Consider the following 17,869-nt stretch of genomic DNA (forward strand, 5'->3'; position numbering starts at 1 on the left):
CAAGCGCCACGTGTGTGGTTCCAATTGCTGAAATCCTTTCTGGAAGAGCAGGGCTTTACACTGTTGAAGTCGGAGGCCTGTGTGGCTGTCAAAATTATTGATGGGCAGCTAGTGTTCATCCCTCTGTACGTGGATGATCTAATCCTATTTGCTCCTAATATGAACCTCATCAATGAGATGAAACAAATGTTCTTCGAGAGATTCGAGATGAAAGATCTTGGAGAGCTGCACTACATATTAGGTTGGGAAGTGACTCGCAATCGCAGTCAAAGGACGATTTTCATCAGTCAGTGCAAGTATGCTATGTCTGTGCTGGAACGGTTCGGAATGGAGAAATGTAATGGATGTAAGACGCCGTGTACAGCAGATTTGAAGTTGACAAGAAGTATGTGTGCTGCTGATGCAGACGAGAGAGCGCTGATGAGCTCGAAGCCGTATCGATCTGTAATCGGAAGTCTGATGTACTTAATGATGGGGTCACGCCCCGACTTAGCATATTTAGTACGAGAATGCAGTCAGTTCCTGGAGAATCCTGGCATACTACACTGGCGAGCAGCCAAGCGAGGTCTCAGATATCTTCGGGAGACGCTGAATTGGGGCATTCGCCTCGGTGGGCTTCAATGGCAAGGCCAGAAATTGGATCGACACCTACAAGCTTTTGCTGATGCTGACTTCGCGAATCGGGTGGACGATCGCAAGTCTATTGCAGGGTATTTTACGAAGTTTTGTGATAGTGCAATTTCGTGGAGCAGTCAAACTGAGAAAACTGTGGCACTACATACAACGGAGGCTGAGTATATGGCTTTAAGTTTACTTGTGCAAGAAGTTGTACATCTTCGGCAAATGCTGAAAGAACTGCAAGTGCAACAAAAGGCACCTACGGATATTTTTGTCGAGAATGAAAGTGCCAAGAAGTTGGCAAACAATCCTGAATTTCACAGCCGTACGAAACACATTGACGTTCGTCACCATTTCATCAGAGAGCGCGTCAGCACGAAGGAAATTGTCGTGTCACGTGTTACTGGAGTCGACAATGTGGCTGATGCTTTTACAAAGCCTCTCTCAAGGACAGTGTTTGAGAAACACAGAGACGCAATGGGACTAATGTCAAAAGAGCGGTTTGAGGAAGCCAAGTGCACCGACGATCAGTAGGTGGGGCTGTTGAGGTTTAGTACTGCTCGTTGGTGCTTACAGTTAGTGTAAGACAAAACCACAGCAGAAAAGGAAAGAACGAACTCATTCTTCAATACACTACGAGACACACAGGTGGCTTTTGCCGCCAAGCTACAGCTTCTTTCTCCTCCTCATTCTTGCTGCAGCTGAGAGCCATTGCTCTTCTAATCCAAACTGATGTGACGAGCCAATAGCAGTTTCTTTTGTCTCAATGTCAATAAGATGCAATATGTAATCATACGTTGCAACCCAATCATATTTATTTAGTGCTTTGTTTGCTAACTTTCCGTTATTTACATTAAATAATTTACCATCCGTCCCAATATATACGTTTTTATCTGGAGTACCAGAATTTAGAATTGGATTAACTTTTCTTTTGGATTAATGGTGTATTGATCAATTATTTTGTCTCGAGCGTTTTTTTGAAAGTTGAAATCATTTGCTTCAACTAGTCCCAAAGTCATATGTACTCTGTGTGTCATCAATATCCGACAGGGAGTCTTCCTCATCTCCAATATCCGGACGAAGTCCGAAAGGTCCTTGACCGTCGGACAAGCCCGACTGGTCTTCAGACCAATCAGCTAAATCGTATTGACTATCCGTTGGTGTCATTACCGGTACTGTTTGCATACCTGTTGAAGTCATAGATGGAGCTGATTGTACGCCCGTTGAACTCATAGATGGAGCGGCTTGAATTCCGGTAGCTGTCATAGAAGGTGTTGCTTGTATTCCCATTGTTGTCATTGTTGGAGATGCTTGAATTCCGGTAGTTGTGAGGGAAGGTGCTACTTTCCTTAGCAATTGTTGAAGCGTCGAAGTATCTATCGTTTTTTCCAGATCCGTAGCCCATTGTGTTAGTTTGTATCGATCATTCTTAATGCGTGCTAATTGAAGCTCATCACTGTTTTCTGCAGCGAGTTGTCTTAATTTATTTTTTCGATCACGGAGAGATTTAAAACTTGGAAACATTTTCGAATTTTCGAGTCTATATAAAGGTAACTTATTGTTTCCTATCACGAATTAATAGCATAATCAATGAATTGGAGTCTTCAAATTTTACATTATTAAAGTCTTGATCAACGATACTCAGAGTAATGTTGCTGTATGCTCCATCGTTAATCAAAAGCCATTGATATTCAGGTGGCTGAATTGAGATCAACTGACCAATTGATGTCCCTTGAGGACTAAACGAAGTCAGAATATCAGGGGGTGTGCTAATCCGATTGTTAATAAGATTAGAACGAATTAAATAACTGCTGACGGGATTAACTTGTGGGGAGATATTGCTCAAAAGTACTTGATCGGTTGTTTGAATACTTGATGGGTACGTTGCTGGACTGAATCCAATCACATTTGAAAATCCATTACTTGAAACAGTGACTCGGGTAGTATTAGTAGCGGTTGGTAATCCAGTTCCAGTTAATGAGTATAAACCTGTCGATGGACGTGAATATCCACTTGGAACAGAAGTTGGTGTTGCCAAGCAAGTGATTTCGCAAGAATAGTACGTTGCGTTTTCTCTCATCGCGATATATACAACGTTATTACCTTGAGAATCAATTAAGTATGCACCGATACTAACTAACTGAGACTCAATATAGTTTGATATATCTTCATACGAATAGTATCCATTGGGAAGCGTAATGGAAACCGTTTGATAGGTTGCTGCGGTTGGAACTAAAACGCTGAATGTGTTATTGCTGTATAAACTTCCATTAATGTTGAATTGAGAGTTGTAAATCTGCAGGCTTGACAGAGCAATTTCTTGGTTTTTGAAATTCACGCTTGATCCGGTAAAATTAAATCTAAATGTATTATTCAACCCATTGGAAACAATGTTATTGCGATTTAAGATAATAGTACTCGTCATTATATAAAAATTGATTTGTTTTTGGCATCAGTATATTTCATGAGAGAAACTAATTACAAACTTCACCTTTAAAGTTCTTCCGAATTTGTTGCTTGATTGAGTCAATGAACAGCATTTGGCCTTTCTCAGCTGTTGCTTGTTTGTAATATCTGTAAATATCTTCTTCGGTTACTCCAGGTAGATTAAAATCTTTCAAAATTAGCTGGAGATCGCGTTTTGAATTTGCTTTTAGAATTGCTATGTATTCAGAATTCAATCGGATCATTTTATCAGTAGCGAAATAGCTATGAGCTATGAAAATTGTTGAAAGTCCTTTATGTCTTCCTCGAGTAAAGAAATGACTAAATAAATCTCCCTGAAGCTTCTTATCGTTGGAATAATCATCAATAATAACGAGCTGTAAAGCATTTGGAATCTCTTTGATAGCATCAACGCTTGGAGGAGCATCGGGATCATAAAACGTCACGAATCCTTGTAGTTTTTCTTTGATGTAATCGTATAACTCTTGATCAGGATTGCGGGCTATAATATGTAAGTGACTATAGACGTGTGGAGATTCTTTAAGTATATGAAAAGCTAGATTTGATTTACCAGAGAAGCTTGGGCCTAAAACTATCATTCGGAAGAGCTTCTGGATACCAAGCTTTTCATTTACTCCAAACGATTTCTTCTTAAACTCCTTTGGGAGCATCCCACCAAAATCAGGAATTGAACTCATCTTGAAAAGCAAAAATCTGTTGGTATATATATAATAGAATAAAAATATGCTTCTTTCAAGTTATATATCATCATTGTACAATCCATTAGACTATATTGGCTCCTTTGACTATCTAACTATTAGTATTGGAGATTTACGATATAACAAGCGAAACGGTGTAAATTACACTTCGGATCTGTATGTTTCGGGAAATATCTATCAAAATGGAACAATGATTGATTTGAGTATGCTGTCTGGTATTACACCAGGAATTGCTTCTGCTGGTAAGTTGATTGCTGTTAATTCAAATAGAGACATCACCAACATTAATAGTCTCTCAGCATCGCAATTAACTGGAACCATACAGACAGCTTCACAACCAAATATCACATCTCTGGGAACACTATCATCAACACTGAATATTAGTGGATCTACCCCTATAGCTTGTAATAACTCCCTATCGAGCAGCACATGCTCATTATCTGTTGATTCTGTATCTGGAGATCAGACATTTGGCAGTACAACAGCGAATAAGTTTCATTTGAGAACAAATGGAAATAGAAAAATAACGATAGGATCCACAGGTTTAGTAGGTATTAATAATACTGCTCCTGCTAAGCAATTAGATATCATTGGATTAACCTCTTTGACAAATGCGCTATATCAAATTAGTGATGGAACAGTTCTATATCAGCAGTGGTTTGATGGGACTCAATGTTGTCTTCAAACATTTAGCAATCATCCGCTAACTTTTGCCACGAATAATGCTTCAGTGCAAATGTCAATTTTAACGAATGGAAATGTAGCTGTTAATAACACATTGACAGCTACTAATATAACCGCTTCAACATTATATGGAACACTTCAAACAGCTGCTCAGCCTAATATTACATCGATTGGAACTTTAGCGATTCTTACGGCTACATCAATAACTGGAACGCTTCAAACAGCTGTTCAGCCTAATATTACCTCAGTAGGAACTTTAACATCATTGAATACGGCAGGATTAATAACCGCTACTTTAACTGCTAATGGGCAATCGTTTAGATCTATAAATGGTACTTCAACATGTGCTCTGTTTCATTTTAACAATGGAGATGCTTACTTTGGAACAACTACAGCGAATAATTTAGTCTTTCAAACAAGTAATACAGGAAGAATGACAATTAGTTCATCAGGTGCAGTATCTGGAATTTCATCGCTAAGTGCAACAACGTTAACTGGAACACTTCAAACAGCTTCTCAACCAAATATTACATCAATTGGAAACTTGGCATCACTTGCTGTAAATGCTTTACAAAATAGTAGCTTAGCTAATGCTGTAATAGTTAATGCTAACGTAAATACATGGGCAATACAAGCTGCTAACGGAACCATTCGATGTGGTCTTGCAACTAATGGATGGATTGGAACACAATCTAATCATGATACTGTTATAGCTGCTAATAATACAGCAAGAATGACTATTTCATCTGCAGGTAATATTACTATTGCTGATACAGCATCTGGATTACAATTAGATTTGGGAGCTACTGGTACTGGATTAAATGTACCTAATTTAACTTTCAGAGGTACAACATTCAATGATACTTACTACACTGGAGTTACTCTTGGCGGAGCAGTTGCAAGTAAAGCAGTAGTAGTAAACTCAACATTGGATTATAGTGGAATGCGTGATTTTTCTATTACTCGAAATTTTATTGCATCTGGATCGGTTGCAAGTCCATCTATTACATGTAATACGATTACTGGCGATAATGGAGCAGGTTCTTCTATACTAAATTTAGTTTATACAACATTGAATTTAAACGGTACTGCAATGACTGCAACTGCAACTGAATTAAATTATAATGACTTAACAACATTAGGAACATTTCAAAAACTTATAAAACAATGACATTAGATTCATCTGGAATTGGATTAATGACATTAGGAGCATCAAATTCATATTGTCCTAGATTTTATGGTGGAACGTCAAATAGAGAAACAATGAATGTTTACAGAGTTGATGATCTCACAGGTTTAGTCATTGCTTCAAGAACTACAAGCTCCTCAAGTAATAAAACATATCCAGTTCTAAATTTAATATCTACTGATAATCCAAGTTCATTTGTTGGTGGTGTTTCAGCTACTACAGCTGATTTATTCAATATTAATTGGAATGATAAACCTTCTGTTGGTTTTACATCTCAAATTCATAAAATGTGTTTTAATGTTGGTAATACTCAACCTTATAAATCTGGATATCCCCATACATTTGGAATTGCCACAACTGCTGATGCATTTAGTATCAATGTTGGAGGATCAACTGCGATTCCATCTGCTGGTTGCTTTTATTTAGTCAATGATACAATCCAGAAAATGATGTTTAATACAAATACTCCTTATTCTTCTTCATATGGAACAACTTTGAATGCTGGAAATATTTATATTAAGTCTTCAAATGCTCTAAATGATGGAAGTGTTAATTTTGATATGCCCCTATATGTTGAATCAAGTAATGCCTCTCCAGTTTCATTTGCCTTTCAACTATCTAACGCTACAAGTGCCACATCAACAAATAGTGCTTATATGGGAACTGTTTCAAATAATGATTTCGTAATTATGACAAATAATGGTCGTAAAATGACTATTACAGCAGCTGGAAGATGTGGTATAGGAACAGGAACACCATCAGCACCATTAAGTGTATCAGGAACAGTAAGTAATACTTTTAATGCAGGTAGTCAGTTGTATGCTATTGGATCATCAACTGCGTATACTACATCTCAATTAGGTCCAGTAACAGTAAGTGTTGCAGCTACCTTTGGTGGTCCAATTCAATGTAGTTCAATCTACTGTACATCTGATCGTCGTTGCAAAGAGAACATTGAATTATTAGATACTACTTATTGTGATAAATTTTATGATCTTGATGTTTACACATATAAATACCGTGGATCTGATGAGACAATTCCAAAGATTGGTTTTATCAGTCAAGAATTGAATAAAGCTGGTTATATAAATTTACTATCGTTAACACCAAATGAATCATTAAAAAAGTAGATGATGATGATATTGAAGGAGCCCAAATGAATATCGACTATAGTAAGATTACTGCTATTAACTTTATGATGATAAAGAAGTTACTTAAACGTATAGAACAATTAGAATCTAAACTCTAATATAGCATCATGGTTGAAGCTCATTCCAGTTGTGATTCGTTCGGATGTCAACAAAAAAACTTTTTTTGCCGGCTGACTGGTCTGAAGACCAGGCGAACTTGTTCGGCGGGCAAGGACCCTTCGAACTTCGTTCGTACGCAGTTCACTCCAATCACTTCGCCAGTTAAACGATCAATAGACATAGAACGACCGTAAACGACGAGAATTAGACAATTCATTCCTTGACTGCAAGTATTGGTACCAGAGACAAGAATAGATTGAGGCACATCTGGATTCGTTAATCGAGAGCAGTCTGCGATTAGAACACGCTGACCAACATCCCATTTGTATGAATCAAATAATCCATTGCTAATTTCATGCGATAGCGCTCCATTAATAGCTCCGAGCTTCTTGACTTCGTCTTGGAACGATTCAAACGAGTAATCATGCGTTTTGTTGAATACATTTTTATTGCCAACCATTACTTGGAAATTGCGAATGCTTGCTCCTGGCTGACAAGTCCATGGAGCACTGTCAAATGGGGATTGGAATTGTTCAATATTCGTTGCGCTTACGAAATGACCACTGCTGGTTTCACTGAACGGAATCAGAGCAATGTATTTGATATTCTTTAAGCTTGAAGATAATTGAAAGCTAAACGGAGCGTTTTGCTGAGAGTTTTGTTGACCAGTGCCTGCTTTTGATTTGAAATACTGTGCGTAGCAATCGAGGTAATTGATTTTCTTAACAGGTTTAGCAACAATTTGACTTTGATTCGCAATATCATAGAAAGGAATATATAGACGAGTCGTTGTAAATGGGAAGATTTGACCAGAAGTAGAGATCTGTGTAATGTTGTTAGACATAACGCCGAAAGCAACTCGTAGGGACCCAGCTGCACCAGTTGTAAGTTTTCCTGCATTTGGATTACCTGGGGCCGCACTTGATACCATTACTGGAACCGTCGAGCAACCGTTTAGGGAGAGAGAGGATAAGCTCATTAAATCACCAGTTGCAGTTATGATATCAACAAAGCCGGTATTGAACGTCATCGTTAATTTGATTTGAGGGTTCGCAACAAGATCCAATTCTTTGAAGATGGGATGGAGGTCAACTAAACGAAGCTTTAACATATAATACCACCACCTCCAGCGGTAGTAACGCCAGCTACGTATCCACCAGTACCTTGTTGTTGAATTTTAGAAAGAATTGCGCCACTTCGCGTTGTCGGCCAACCAAGAGGGTTTGTTGCTGTGATCGTTGCTCCAGTGGAATCAGAGGTACCAATTTGTTGTGGATTCCAAATTAGACGCTGAATTAGTCCGGTATTAAGAGCTGGAGTTGTTTCTGGAATTAAACCAGTAGCTACAGTCGAGGCAGCATTGACTGAATTATTAACAAAACCATCTCCTTGTGTTGAAGCGGCAGGATTGCTACTACTTTGTGGGAAATTCAGACTAACTACATCATCTGGAGCAAGATAGCAGTCTGCACCGTTCTTTAATAAATCATCATCACACCATTCAGTTTGAGCACGTAAATTGGTCCAATAATTTTTATAGTCATTGCTCGTAATGACACTTTTACCGTTAATTTCAACCGCTAATTTATCTAAAATGTTCCATACACCAGCCTTTAATCCTACCGCAAAACGATTTAGAGTAGCATTAAGAGCAGAGGCAGACGTATTTTTAACCGTTACTACATAAGGAACGACTACATATGCATCTCGAAGACTGCCATAGCCAGTTGAGCCATTTAGTTGTGAAGTCGCATTAATGATGACAGTTCCCGATTGATACGAACCGTTGTTGTCATCAACGACATTTACAACACGCTTGTCTTTGCTGACACTGATAACTGGATCAGGACTAGTCGTCGAGTCATATAAAAACGAATCTGCTAATTGTGTGCTATCACTCATTACTTAGTCTTACTAATTATTGAAATTGTATGTTGGTGCCTTTATTATGAATAGCTATATATATAAGCATCAGATAATGATTTTGAAATTAAATAATCTCGGTGAATCTACTGCCAATGAACTACAACAACTTGCGAATCAGCTGAATGTTCAAATCGACAACATACTAGATTTCAGAAACATTAGAGCTCCACTAGGTGATGGAAACTACATTATATTACTCCGATTGAATCCAGGAGTTGGACATTGGGTTTGTATGTGCAACAATGAATACTTTGATTCGATGGGTATTGGGCCACCGAGAATTCTTGGCGCTACGAAATGTAATGAAAAACAGTACCAAGGGAGCTATGATAATTATTGCGGTTTATGGAGTATGCTGTACCTTTATAGTAAACAACACAATCGACCTGATTTACTCAGAAATTTTTACGATTTAAATACAGAAGTTTCATTATCTTAATATACCATCATGAATAGAATAAGACGTTATAGAGGAACAGGAGTTGACGAGGTTAATAGAATCGATGTGATAATGAAAGAATTGGAGTTTCTGCGATCTGAATTAGCTCAAAAAAAGGTTGAATCATCCATTTCGAAATATTTCAAAGAAGAGATTTTCACAAAAGATAGAGAAGCTTTACTCAAAGATGGATTTATTAGTAAAGGAGATTATCTAGAAATTCCATTAACGATACTAAATGCCAGATACAAACAATGGTGTATTGATACTGGATACAATCGTATGTTGCGTAAAGCAATCATTGAGAACATCCGAAACGACAAAGTCGATGGAGTTGTGTTCAAATATTACGATGGATACGACAAAATACGCGTTTTTCCTAGTTAGTGTATTTATAGTTGATATTCTGACACTGATAAATACTTGCACAAATCAAGTCAATTTCTTCGCAAATTTTTATTATGTCTGATCCTGTGTGCTTATTTATTTTTGAACAATTTAGTCTAATATCTTCAAAATGAATATTATCGGTATTATCGGTATCTATCGGTTCATGAAGCTTAGCATCTTCAAGATATCCAGTATTATCGGTATCGGATAGATATGTAATATCCATGCTGTTTGTGTCTATATAAATAAATATATTTTGTTTCTCCAGCTGTTCAATCACCCAGATGGGTGACGTCAAAAACCGAACAATGGGTTGCACCATTTGATTGGCTGAAATATGGATAGAGAGAATCTCCCTCACTCACAGAAAGCATGGTGACGCTGTTCTGCGCGCTCGTCGGTGTCAAGGGAAACGCGTTCTCCATCGACATTGATGCGAGTAAGTCTGTGGACCACTTGAAGGACAAGATCGCGGAGAAGCAGAAGTATGACTTCGCTGCGGACAAACTGGAGCTGTTCCTCGCCAGGAAGGGCGACGCGTGGTTGCCATACGATGACCCTGCTGCGCTGCAACTGGAAGAAGGGAAGGTTCACAATGACATCCAAACGTTGATCAATGGAGAGAAGATGAAGGCGACGTGGCCAATCGAGGATGTGCTGAAAGCCAACAACATGACCAAGCGGCGTGCCCCAAAGCCGAAACAAATCCACGTGTTGGTGGTGGTTCCACCGTCCAATAAGAAGCAGCGTTTGGAGTGGCGATCAACTCGGTGGGGATCGCACACTCATGACCCGAACTCACAATACTTCCTGCTGGAGAAAGAGGATGTGGACGAGTCCGGACTTCCACCCGTTCGCATGATGCTCTACTGCAGGCCAACATTCCACCGCCAATTCGAGTTCTTGCGCGATGAAGTATTGAACGAAGGTCATTTGGGCTGGATCCTCGGTCCTCCAGGAACGGGACAGTCAACCACTGCCATGGCATTCGCGTCGACTGTGAACAGAAGTGAATGGATTGTGACGTGGATCCATGCGGGCAAGTTTATGGATTGGCAATGGCGTGCGCCCTCATCGGCGACGAACGAAACACTCGAATGCTCGAGATCTCGGACGTGAATGAAGTGTTGATGGTTGACGATACGAGGCATCACGTAGTGCTCGTTGACGGGTGGACTGCTGCAGACGAGTTTATTCAGTTGACACGCAAGTGCGTCCGATGGTTCCTTCAAAGCAACGGAGGGAATAAGCGGCGGCTCGCGTTTGTTTGTTCAGTTGCCGCCCGTGGGAAGTTTCAAGAAGACATGGAGATTCTGACTCGTGCAAGGGAGTTCCGCGTGTGGTCGTGGACTCTGAATGAGTACCTCGATGCGATCAAGGATGACGAGGTTTTCGAGAGTGTATCGGAATGCCTGGACGCCCCTGGAGTGTTGCCGAGTGAAGAGATGTCTCGCGCGGCAATGGTAGAGACCAAGTATTACTACGCAGGTGGATCCTGTCGTTATATGTTCCACTTTCGCACTGTGACCGTGGAGACGAAGTTGAGTGACGCCGTGGATTGTTTGAACGATGCTGCGACTGTTTCAACAAGTGGTCAGCGTTCATCTTTAAGCATCAAACGTCTGTTTGGGATGTTCCAGCGACCTAACGACGTAGGAGCAGTGTCGCCTGTGATCAGTCAGTATGTTGCGACGCTGATTGCCGTCCGATGCGGTCCAGAGGCTATCAAGAAGTTCATGTCGACGCATCGAGACAGCTCAAACCCAGCTTTGAATGGATGGATGCTGGAGATGGTGTTCTTCGCAAGTCTTCGAAATGGCGGTCTCGCTCTTGTCGATGCGGCAGGAAACACGGTTGGCACGTGGGGTCAATCAGTTATTGTGGTCGCGGATGGAATACCTGCGCTTTCTTCTGCTCACCCCATTTGGATCAAGCCAGAAAAATGGAACCAAGGCGGATATGACGCTATAATGGCGTGCAAGCGTACTCAGCACGTGCGCTTCGTGCAAGTGACGAGGGCCCACAAGCATTCTTTTCGTATCGAACACTTCTATGGATGGTTGAAGATGCTGTCGGAATCGCCCGAAAGTTTTGAGGTGGAGACAATGGAGATAATCTTCGTCGTCGAGCAAGACAAGCTGAACGCGTTCGACTTCACAACGGTGACGGGAGATGGACTCCTCGTACCATTTGGTTGGCCGAAGGGTAAGGAGACAGACTTGGTACGGCTGGTAGGGATTCGAGGGTTATATAGTCTGTAGCGTTATGCAAACTTCTATTCATCTCCTCTAATTCTATCCGCTACAATATTTACAAGCAACGTAATCAATCGTTGTCTGAATCGCACGGATGAAGAGAGGATTGCAGATGACTGGCTGATAGCTGATAGGTATGTAGATAGTGTCATGGTCACATGGTGCGACCTTTCCTGAGGACGATGTGATAAGACACCTTGACGAAGAATTAAGCTTCTCTCTGATAGCCTGTCTAAATCGATAGTGTCAAGATGGTAGCGATTTGCCTCCAAACTTGAGCTACTTCTTGAACAATGTATTCATCCCCCAAAGCTCGTTGGTTCTGATCACCTTTATGATCTGATAACCTGCAGAACCACAACAAGGACTGGACAGATGTTACTGCTAATAGAGGTTCCAGTTTCAGATAATGGAGTTAAAAAAAAACAGCTGCAAATTCTTTTTTTAATTCTGTGTTTTAAATTCGTTCAAGTTTTCTTTCAATGATGGACATTTATTCTTGATATATTCATTTTTACACATCCAATTGAAATATTGCTTGTCGTTTTCAACAATCCACTTAACGGATTTGTTTTTATGTTTGCCCCAACGCATGATATAACTATCGTCTCCATCTTGGAACTTGCCTTGTAAAAATTGTTTGATATCCGATTCGTCGGATTGTTGGTTGTATAACCATCGACAGTATGACGCATCTTGATCATAAACTTCCTCAAGAGCCTTTCCTTTGTATTTTCCAAACTCTAAAATAACAGACATATTTATTTGTATTGTATGGTGTATCCCTATAAACTATATAGAAAGATAATTCAGGATAACAATTTAATTAATTCACGAGTGAGACTTTGCATTTATTGCAAAATTAGAATTTTCTGACAGGGGGGTACCCTTGATGCTTTTGAGTAAAACTAATGATACTCTCAGAGTGTCTGATAGGTTCGATTGAGGGCTCTGGGTGGTTTGTGTGCTTTAGTGTTTTCTACCCATCGATACCATAGGATGGGGCTTGTCAAAATTAGATTTTTTATTTTTTTTCTGTTTCTAATAGTGTAGGGATGGGGGTCAATGAGTGTGTATAAAGAGTGGTTAGGTTTGGGTGCAAATGTCGCTTTATCATCATATACTGCTCTGGCGTACGGTATCAAGGAGTGTATTGGGCTCAAACAGTTGCTGCTCGAGCTGGGGTTCGATGTTGGCAAGATAATCGTCCACGAGGAAAATCAAGCGGCTCAACATGTTGCAGAAGGAAAAGATGTCTCGCAGCGCTCGCGTCACATTGATCTGCGTTACCACTGGATGCGTGAGCAAGTACACGCGGGGTCATCCAGATACGCTATTGTGCAACGGCGGTCGTGGTGGCAGACTTGTTTACAAAGCCCCTGACTCAAGCCAAGGTCAACACGCTCATCACGCGGCTTGGCATGGGCTGAGTGGGAGTGTCGGAGCGTGCTACTCTGTAAGCACAGTGCGGCACATGCAGTGCAACTGGATACGCGTCATCTTGACGTACTACGGTATCTGCGTCATCAGTCTAGTGCAACTCGTAGTTCAACTTCAAGGAGGTCAGGCATTAAACAGGAAGCTCGAGGGCTGCACACAGGAAGCGGCCCTCAACAGCTTTTGCCTAACTCTCAATTCTACTCACTTCTCATTTCTCCGGGTTCGACTCACATACCAAGTTCCTATCTATCCAAAAACGTAAACATGATAGTCATTGAGTCTCTTTGGCGAATGCCGCTTAGCTTTACTGCGAAGTATTATCCTGCGTGGCTGACCATCTAGGTCGCGCTGTCGCAGGGTTCTGGAAAACCCCAAAACCTTGAAATATCAGGGGTATTTATTAAATAGCATGGGTGGGTGTTATAATTGGATTTTTAGCACCTATCCCTTCACCAATTCTTTTAATTGGATGCAATTACTCCATGAATTGGGCGAACAGAATGGTTGGGCAAGCCAATCATTCTGTTTTGCACGCAGCAGTAATTTTCGACTTCTTTGCGGACTCTCATTCTCCAAAACTCTCCCCTCTCCTCAAGACCTCTGAAGCCTAGCCTACGCAGCATGTCGCTACGGACCGGCGCGATTCCAGCTAGCTCGGGGAACCTCCTGTCGTCATAGAGCAGAGGGATCTGACTGTTCGCCCCGGTCGGAAAGCAGACGCAGCCTGGAGCCATGTGGATGTGCAACCAGAGCGACGATTTTGTATATTGCTAAATCTATTAATAGAATGTAGCTACTGAAATATTTGTTTTCTAAATCCTTACAAACTTCTAATATATGAAATTACCAAAGTTGACACTCTTAATTCACAAACTTCACAGTAGTGATTTTGCTCTGCACAGCAGGGTGGGATGTGCAGGTCTATCGATGCAAACAGTGTTTGCGGATTGACCATTGCAGAATGCCGTGGCTTTACGCCCCCTATACCATACTAAGCGCCCAATCAACGACTGCAGTGCACTGTACAAAAGTACGTCGGGGTTTTGATGCGATCGTTCACAGTTCTTCGGCCTGTGCTGAAGCAAGGAAATTTAAGAGTGATACCTGATTGGACCTCGACCAAGTTCTGGAGCTCGAGGCGATATGCTATTTGATGGATGGACTAGAGATTGATAAATCTGGATTGATAGAGGAGAGGGATAGTGGGCGGGTGAATGACTGATGGGTGGACTAGAACATGATGGGTGGATGGTTTTTTTAATAATCCTCAATAAACCCTTCCTGCAAACTCTCGGGGTGGGTGGGTGGTATAAACGGTTTTTTCCCGACCAATTTATCCCCAGTCCAGAACCCTGCGCTGTCGTTTGAGCTCGCGTACGTATTCCAGCTCAGCCTTCAGCAGTGATCGCTGGGACCCCGTCAGCGTTTCGGGCATCATACAGACATCCATTCCGTTGTCTGCGTCAACAGCGACGATCGCCTGGCTACTCGGTTCATTGTCCACTGGTAATTGACTCATTCACCGGGGTACTTTCACGCACAGGTGATTGGCCAATCATGTATGCGTCTACAATATCAAATACATTCCACGGTGGACGCTGCGTCCAGTCATCGGCATCTGGCTCGAAGTCTGGACTCCAGTCTCCTTCGTCAGCATCACCTTCGACTGTTGGCTCAGATTGCTGGGCTGCTTGGCTCAGGCTCACATTCGGAGCCATCCTCCTCTGCAATGGCCCCCACTGCCGCAACTCCTAGATCGTGTGATGCTGGCTGTGAGAGAGGCGTAAAGCGTTCTTGGTAGTGAACGTGAGCAATGCGTATTTGTCATGTCACTTCTCGTTAGCTTTCCAGAGCTCGTACACTTTGTTGCCAGATCGTCCTGATACTCAACTGTGTATCCTCGGTCCTCCGCTTGCGTGTGCGACAGCAAATTCCTGTGTTCGGGACATGGGAGACGTCTCGAAGCGTAAAGACCAGGTCCAGTTCACCTCGTTGTAGACGAGCTGTACAGTTTCATGCCCTGTTGGCCTTGCAGCAAACTTCTTTTCGATGCCTCTCACACGCGTCCGTCGTGAATGGTAAGTAGTCACTGAAGTATCTTCGATCCGTAGCCACATGCATGTTGGTCGCGTTACCAAAGCACCATTCCGACACTGCGTAATTCACGTTCCTTAAGTCAGCAGTCACATGTACAGATATACCCTATTTTGGTGGCTTATCGTGGGAAGGGACGTCAGTGATTGCCACACGCTGCTGCTTTACAGCAGCTATATTGGCAGTATGCGCCGCTGCCGCGGGATCGCTCTGTACGCCGTTGTCAAGACGTCTCGTGTACGTTGCTGTTTGGTTCCAGTAGCAGGCGCTTGTGCTGGGGTTTCTTGCTGCAGTCTTTCTCTAGATGTCCAGGGCGGTGACAGCGAAAGCAGTTTCCCTGCTGCTTATTCAGTTTCTTAGCGACAGCAGCACCCTTCTCTGAAGTCAGCAGTCTGGCTGCACTGTTGTTCTCCGTGCTCTGCTGCTGTTGCGACTGTGTTCGTTGCATTCAGCTTATAATCACACTTATTGTAGCTGTCCATTCTGAGAATGAGGTAGCTTGTTCGGAGTGTCGACCTCGGACGCACCGAGCTCGACCAGTCCACGCAATCGATCGAATTGTGGGTTTGACGGTAATGACCTCATCAACATGTTAATAAAGATGGGGTCTCGCACATCGGCGCTCAGCGCTGCAAGCTGCGCCTTGAGAAAGAACATGCTGTTCACGTGCTGACTCACATTCCATCCAGGCTTGTACCTCAAAGCCCTAAGCTTGTTGAACAAGATGATTTCCTGGTTAATACGTGTGGCGGCATTGGTCTTACTCTCAAACGTATCTTCCAGGCACTTCCACATCTCAGTTCCGTTCGTCTTGATCATGGCTTGTTGCCCTAGCTCCATGGACAACGAGGCCATGATAATATGCTCGACCTTCATCTGCGCGTTGTTGAACTTCTTCTTGTCCGTGTCGCTCGCGCCAGGCGCCAAGGTCGCATCTCCTTTCGCGTACGCAAGACCTTCTTTCTCTGCGAATAGAACTATATTATCCTCTTGTAGCACATCCAACATTGGCCTTGACAGATGATCGGACGCCCGTTCTTGTTGATTTCGACTTTAGTTGCCATCGTGGAAGCTTGTGTAGGCTTGTGCAAGCTTGGGCTCACAATCCTGTTGTCGTGCACGTATGGTTTAGGTTCGAAGCGTAACTTGAGTAGCTGTTAAAGCTAGAAAGCAAGTAATGAAAACACAGGTTGCTATTTCTACTGATCCACTCAGCTTGCTATCTCCTAACGTTGCTTGCTTCTTGGACGCATTGTTTGAGGCTGCGAATTTCATGCAGGGAGAGATCAACGGACCAACCAATCGGATCCAGTTCCGTGACTTCAATATCCTCGGCCCTTGTCTCTCATCTGAGACGCATTAGCACCTTTGCTCTGGTCGTACGTGCTACTGCACTTCAACGTAACTGGGGCGACCACACCTAAATCGTCACATCATCCTCTTCTGGATGTTCATATTCACAACTACGGTTTTCCAGAGGACCCGTGTGCTTCCAGCATCTCACAAAGTCGGGTGCGGGTATGTTTATAATCCCAGAGCTCCACGCTCCACATAAGGACTTGGCGCACGTTCGCGCTGTACATCTCTGCATGTAACGGGGTACGTAGCCCTAAGTGTACCCTGGTTACATGAAGTGTGACACTTCACACTTCAGGAGTATGACACGTCATACTCCGGGATATTTGGTACAAGGTACCAAAGTCGTTCAAAGCCAACCATTGGTTAAATGACATTGCATTTCTATAGGTAACTTATAGTTTGTATTAAACCCAAACTTAACCTACCTATAAATATACTCAGTTTACAATCTACCTTATTAAGTCTCTTTAGTTAAAGAGGGGACCTGTGAACTGCCGTTCACTGAGAGTTTGTATACTCTCGGAAGATAACTTCCTCTAGCGCAAGGTGCTGTGTGACCCCGTCACACTTGGTAGCACTTGTAGTCAATCCACGCCACCGCGGGTAGACTACCTGAACCTCTCCGAAGTTCGTTGCCATGGATAGGAACGACTTCTCCCATATGAACGACTCTCAGTTCGAGTCGGTTCGGAAGATGGAAGGCATCTTCGGGATGGAGGCCCTGCAGAGCCTGGTGGTATCAACACCGGCTGAGCAGCTCGAGCGCGTCAATGCATTCGACGCGTACGAGCAGGACCTCATCGCGCATGTGCGGGAGAACCTGCAGACTCCGGCGGCGGAAGCAAATCCGCCTCACCCGAAGCCAATACGGCTGAAGGTAAAGCCGTATGAAGGGAAGGAAGGCGAGAACCTTCACTTCTGGGTCCGAGAAGTAGAGCTCGCGATGGACGCGGCTCTGATCTCGACCGAGCAACTGCGTGTTGCTTTTGCACTCTCCAACCTTAGCGGTCGTGCTAAGAGTTGGGTGTACACTCGGGAAGCAACATCCCCTAGATGTTTCA

The 17,869-nt window shown here is 42.5% G+C and overlaps 8 protein-coding genes and 1 pseudogene across 8 annotated transcripts; 5 read left to right on the forward strand and 4 right to left on the reverse strand.

Annotated features, from left to right (window-relative positions):
- Positions 1-1,337: 1,337 nt before the first annotated feature.
- Positions 1,338-2,142, reverse strand: PITG_01630 (uncharacterized protein; the record flags this gene model as incomplete). Its single annotated transcript, XM_002908212.1, has 5 exons — positions 1,338-1,380; positions 1,457-1,541; positions 1,623-1,682; positions 1,748-1,754; positions 1,837-2,142. 5 exons carry the CDS (start codon positions 2,140-2,142, stop codon positions 1,338-1,340), a joined length of 501 nt encoding a protein of 166 aa, XP_002908258.1.
- A 31-nt stretch (positions 2,143-2,173) lies between these two features.
- On the reverse strand, positions 2,174-3,043 carry PITG_01631 (uncharacterized protein; the record flags this gene model as incomplete). The annotated part of the gene is made up of 1 exon (XM_002908213.1): positions 2,174-3,043. The coding sequence occupies one exon, from the start codon at positions 3,041-3,043 to the stop codon at positions 2,174-2,176; it is 870 nt and encodes a 289-aa protein (XP_002908259.1).
- Positions 3,044-3,807: 764 nt separating this feature from the next.
- PITG_01632 (uncharacterized protein) lies at positions 3,808-4,903 on the forward strand (the record flags this gene model as incomplete). Its single annotated transcript, XM_002908214.1, has 3 exons — positions 3,808-4,713; positions 4,788-4,817; positions 4,874-4,903. The coding sequence occupies 3 exons, from the start codon at positions 3,808-3,810 to the stop codon at positions 4,901-4,903; spliced, it is 966 nt and encodes a 321-aa protein (XP_002908260.1).
- Positions 4,904-6,365: 1,462 nt separating this feature from the next.
- On the forward strand, positions 6,366-6,904 carry PITG_01633 (uncharacterized protein; the record flags this gene model as incomplete). The annotated part of the gene is made up of 2 exons (XM_002908215.1): positions 6,366-6,714; positions 6,804-6,904. The coding sequence occupies 2 exons, from the start codon at positions 6,366-6,368 to the stop codon at positions 6,902-6,904; spliced, it is 450 nt and encodes a 149-aa protein (XP_002908261.1).
- Positions 6,905-6,951: 47 nt separating this feature from the next.
- PITG_01634 (uncharacterized protein) lies at positions 6,952-8,807 on the reverse strand (the record flags this gene model as incomplete). Its single annotated transcript, XM_002908216.1, has 2 exons — positions 6,952-8,007; positions 8,055-8,807. The coding sequence occupies 2 exons, from the start codon at positions 8,805-8,807 to the stop codon at positions 6,952-6,954; spliced, it is 1,809 nt and encodes a 602-aa protein (XP_002908262.1).
- Positions 8,808-8,883: 76 nt separating this feature from the next.
- PITG_01635 (uncharacterized protein) lies at positions 8,884-9,270 on the forward strand (the record flags this gene model as incomplete). Its single annotated transcript, XM_002908217.1, has 1 exon — positions 8,884-9,270. One exon carries the CDS (start codon positions 8,884-8,886, stop codon positions 9,268-9,270), a length of 387 nt encoding a protein of 128 aa, XP_002908263.1.
- Positions 9,271-9,279: 9 nt separating this feature from the next.
- PITG_01636 (uncharacterized protein) lies at positions 9,280-9,657 on the forward strand (the record flags this gene model as incomplete). The annotated part of the gene is made up of 1 exon (XM_002908218.1): positions 9,280-9,657. One exon carries the CDS (start codon positions 9,280-9,282, stop codon positions 9,655-9,657), a length of 378 nt encoding a protein of 125 aa, XP_002908264.1.
- A 375-nt stretch (positions 9,658-10,032) lies between these two features.
- PITG_01637 lies at positions 10,033-11,921 on the forward strand (annotated as a pseudogene; the record flags this gene model as incomplete).
- A 33-nt stretch (positions 11,922-11,954) lies between these two features.
- On the reverse strand, positions 11,955-12,674 carry PITG_01638 (uncharacterized protein; the record flags this gene model as incomplete). The annotated part of the gene is made up of 4 exons (XM_002908219.1): positions 11,955-11,996; positions 12,074-12,131; positions 12,199-12,262; positions 12,407-12,674. 4 exons carry the CDS (start codon positions 12,672-12,674, stop codon positions 11,955-11,957), a joined length of 432 nt encoding a protein of 143 aa, XP_002908265.1.
- Positions 12,675-17,869: the final 5,195 nt, after the last annotated feature.

Source organism: Phytophthora infestans, genomic scaffold (assembly GCF_000142945.1).
Source record: "Phytophthora infestans T30-4 supercont1.2 genomic scaffold, whole genome shotgun sequence".
NCBI lineage: Eukaryota > Oomycota > Peronosporomycetes > Peronosporales > Peronosporaceae > Phytophthora > Phytophthora infestans.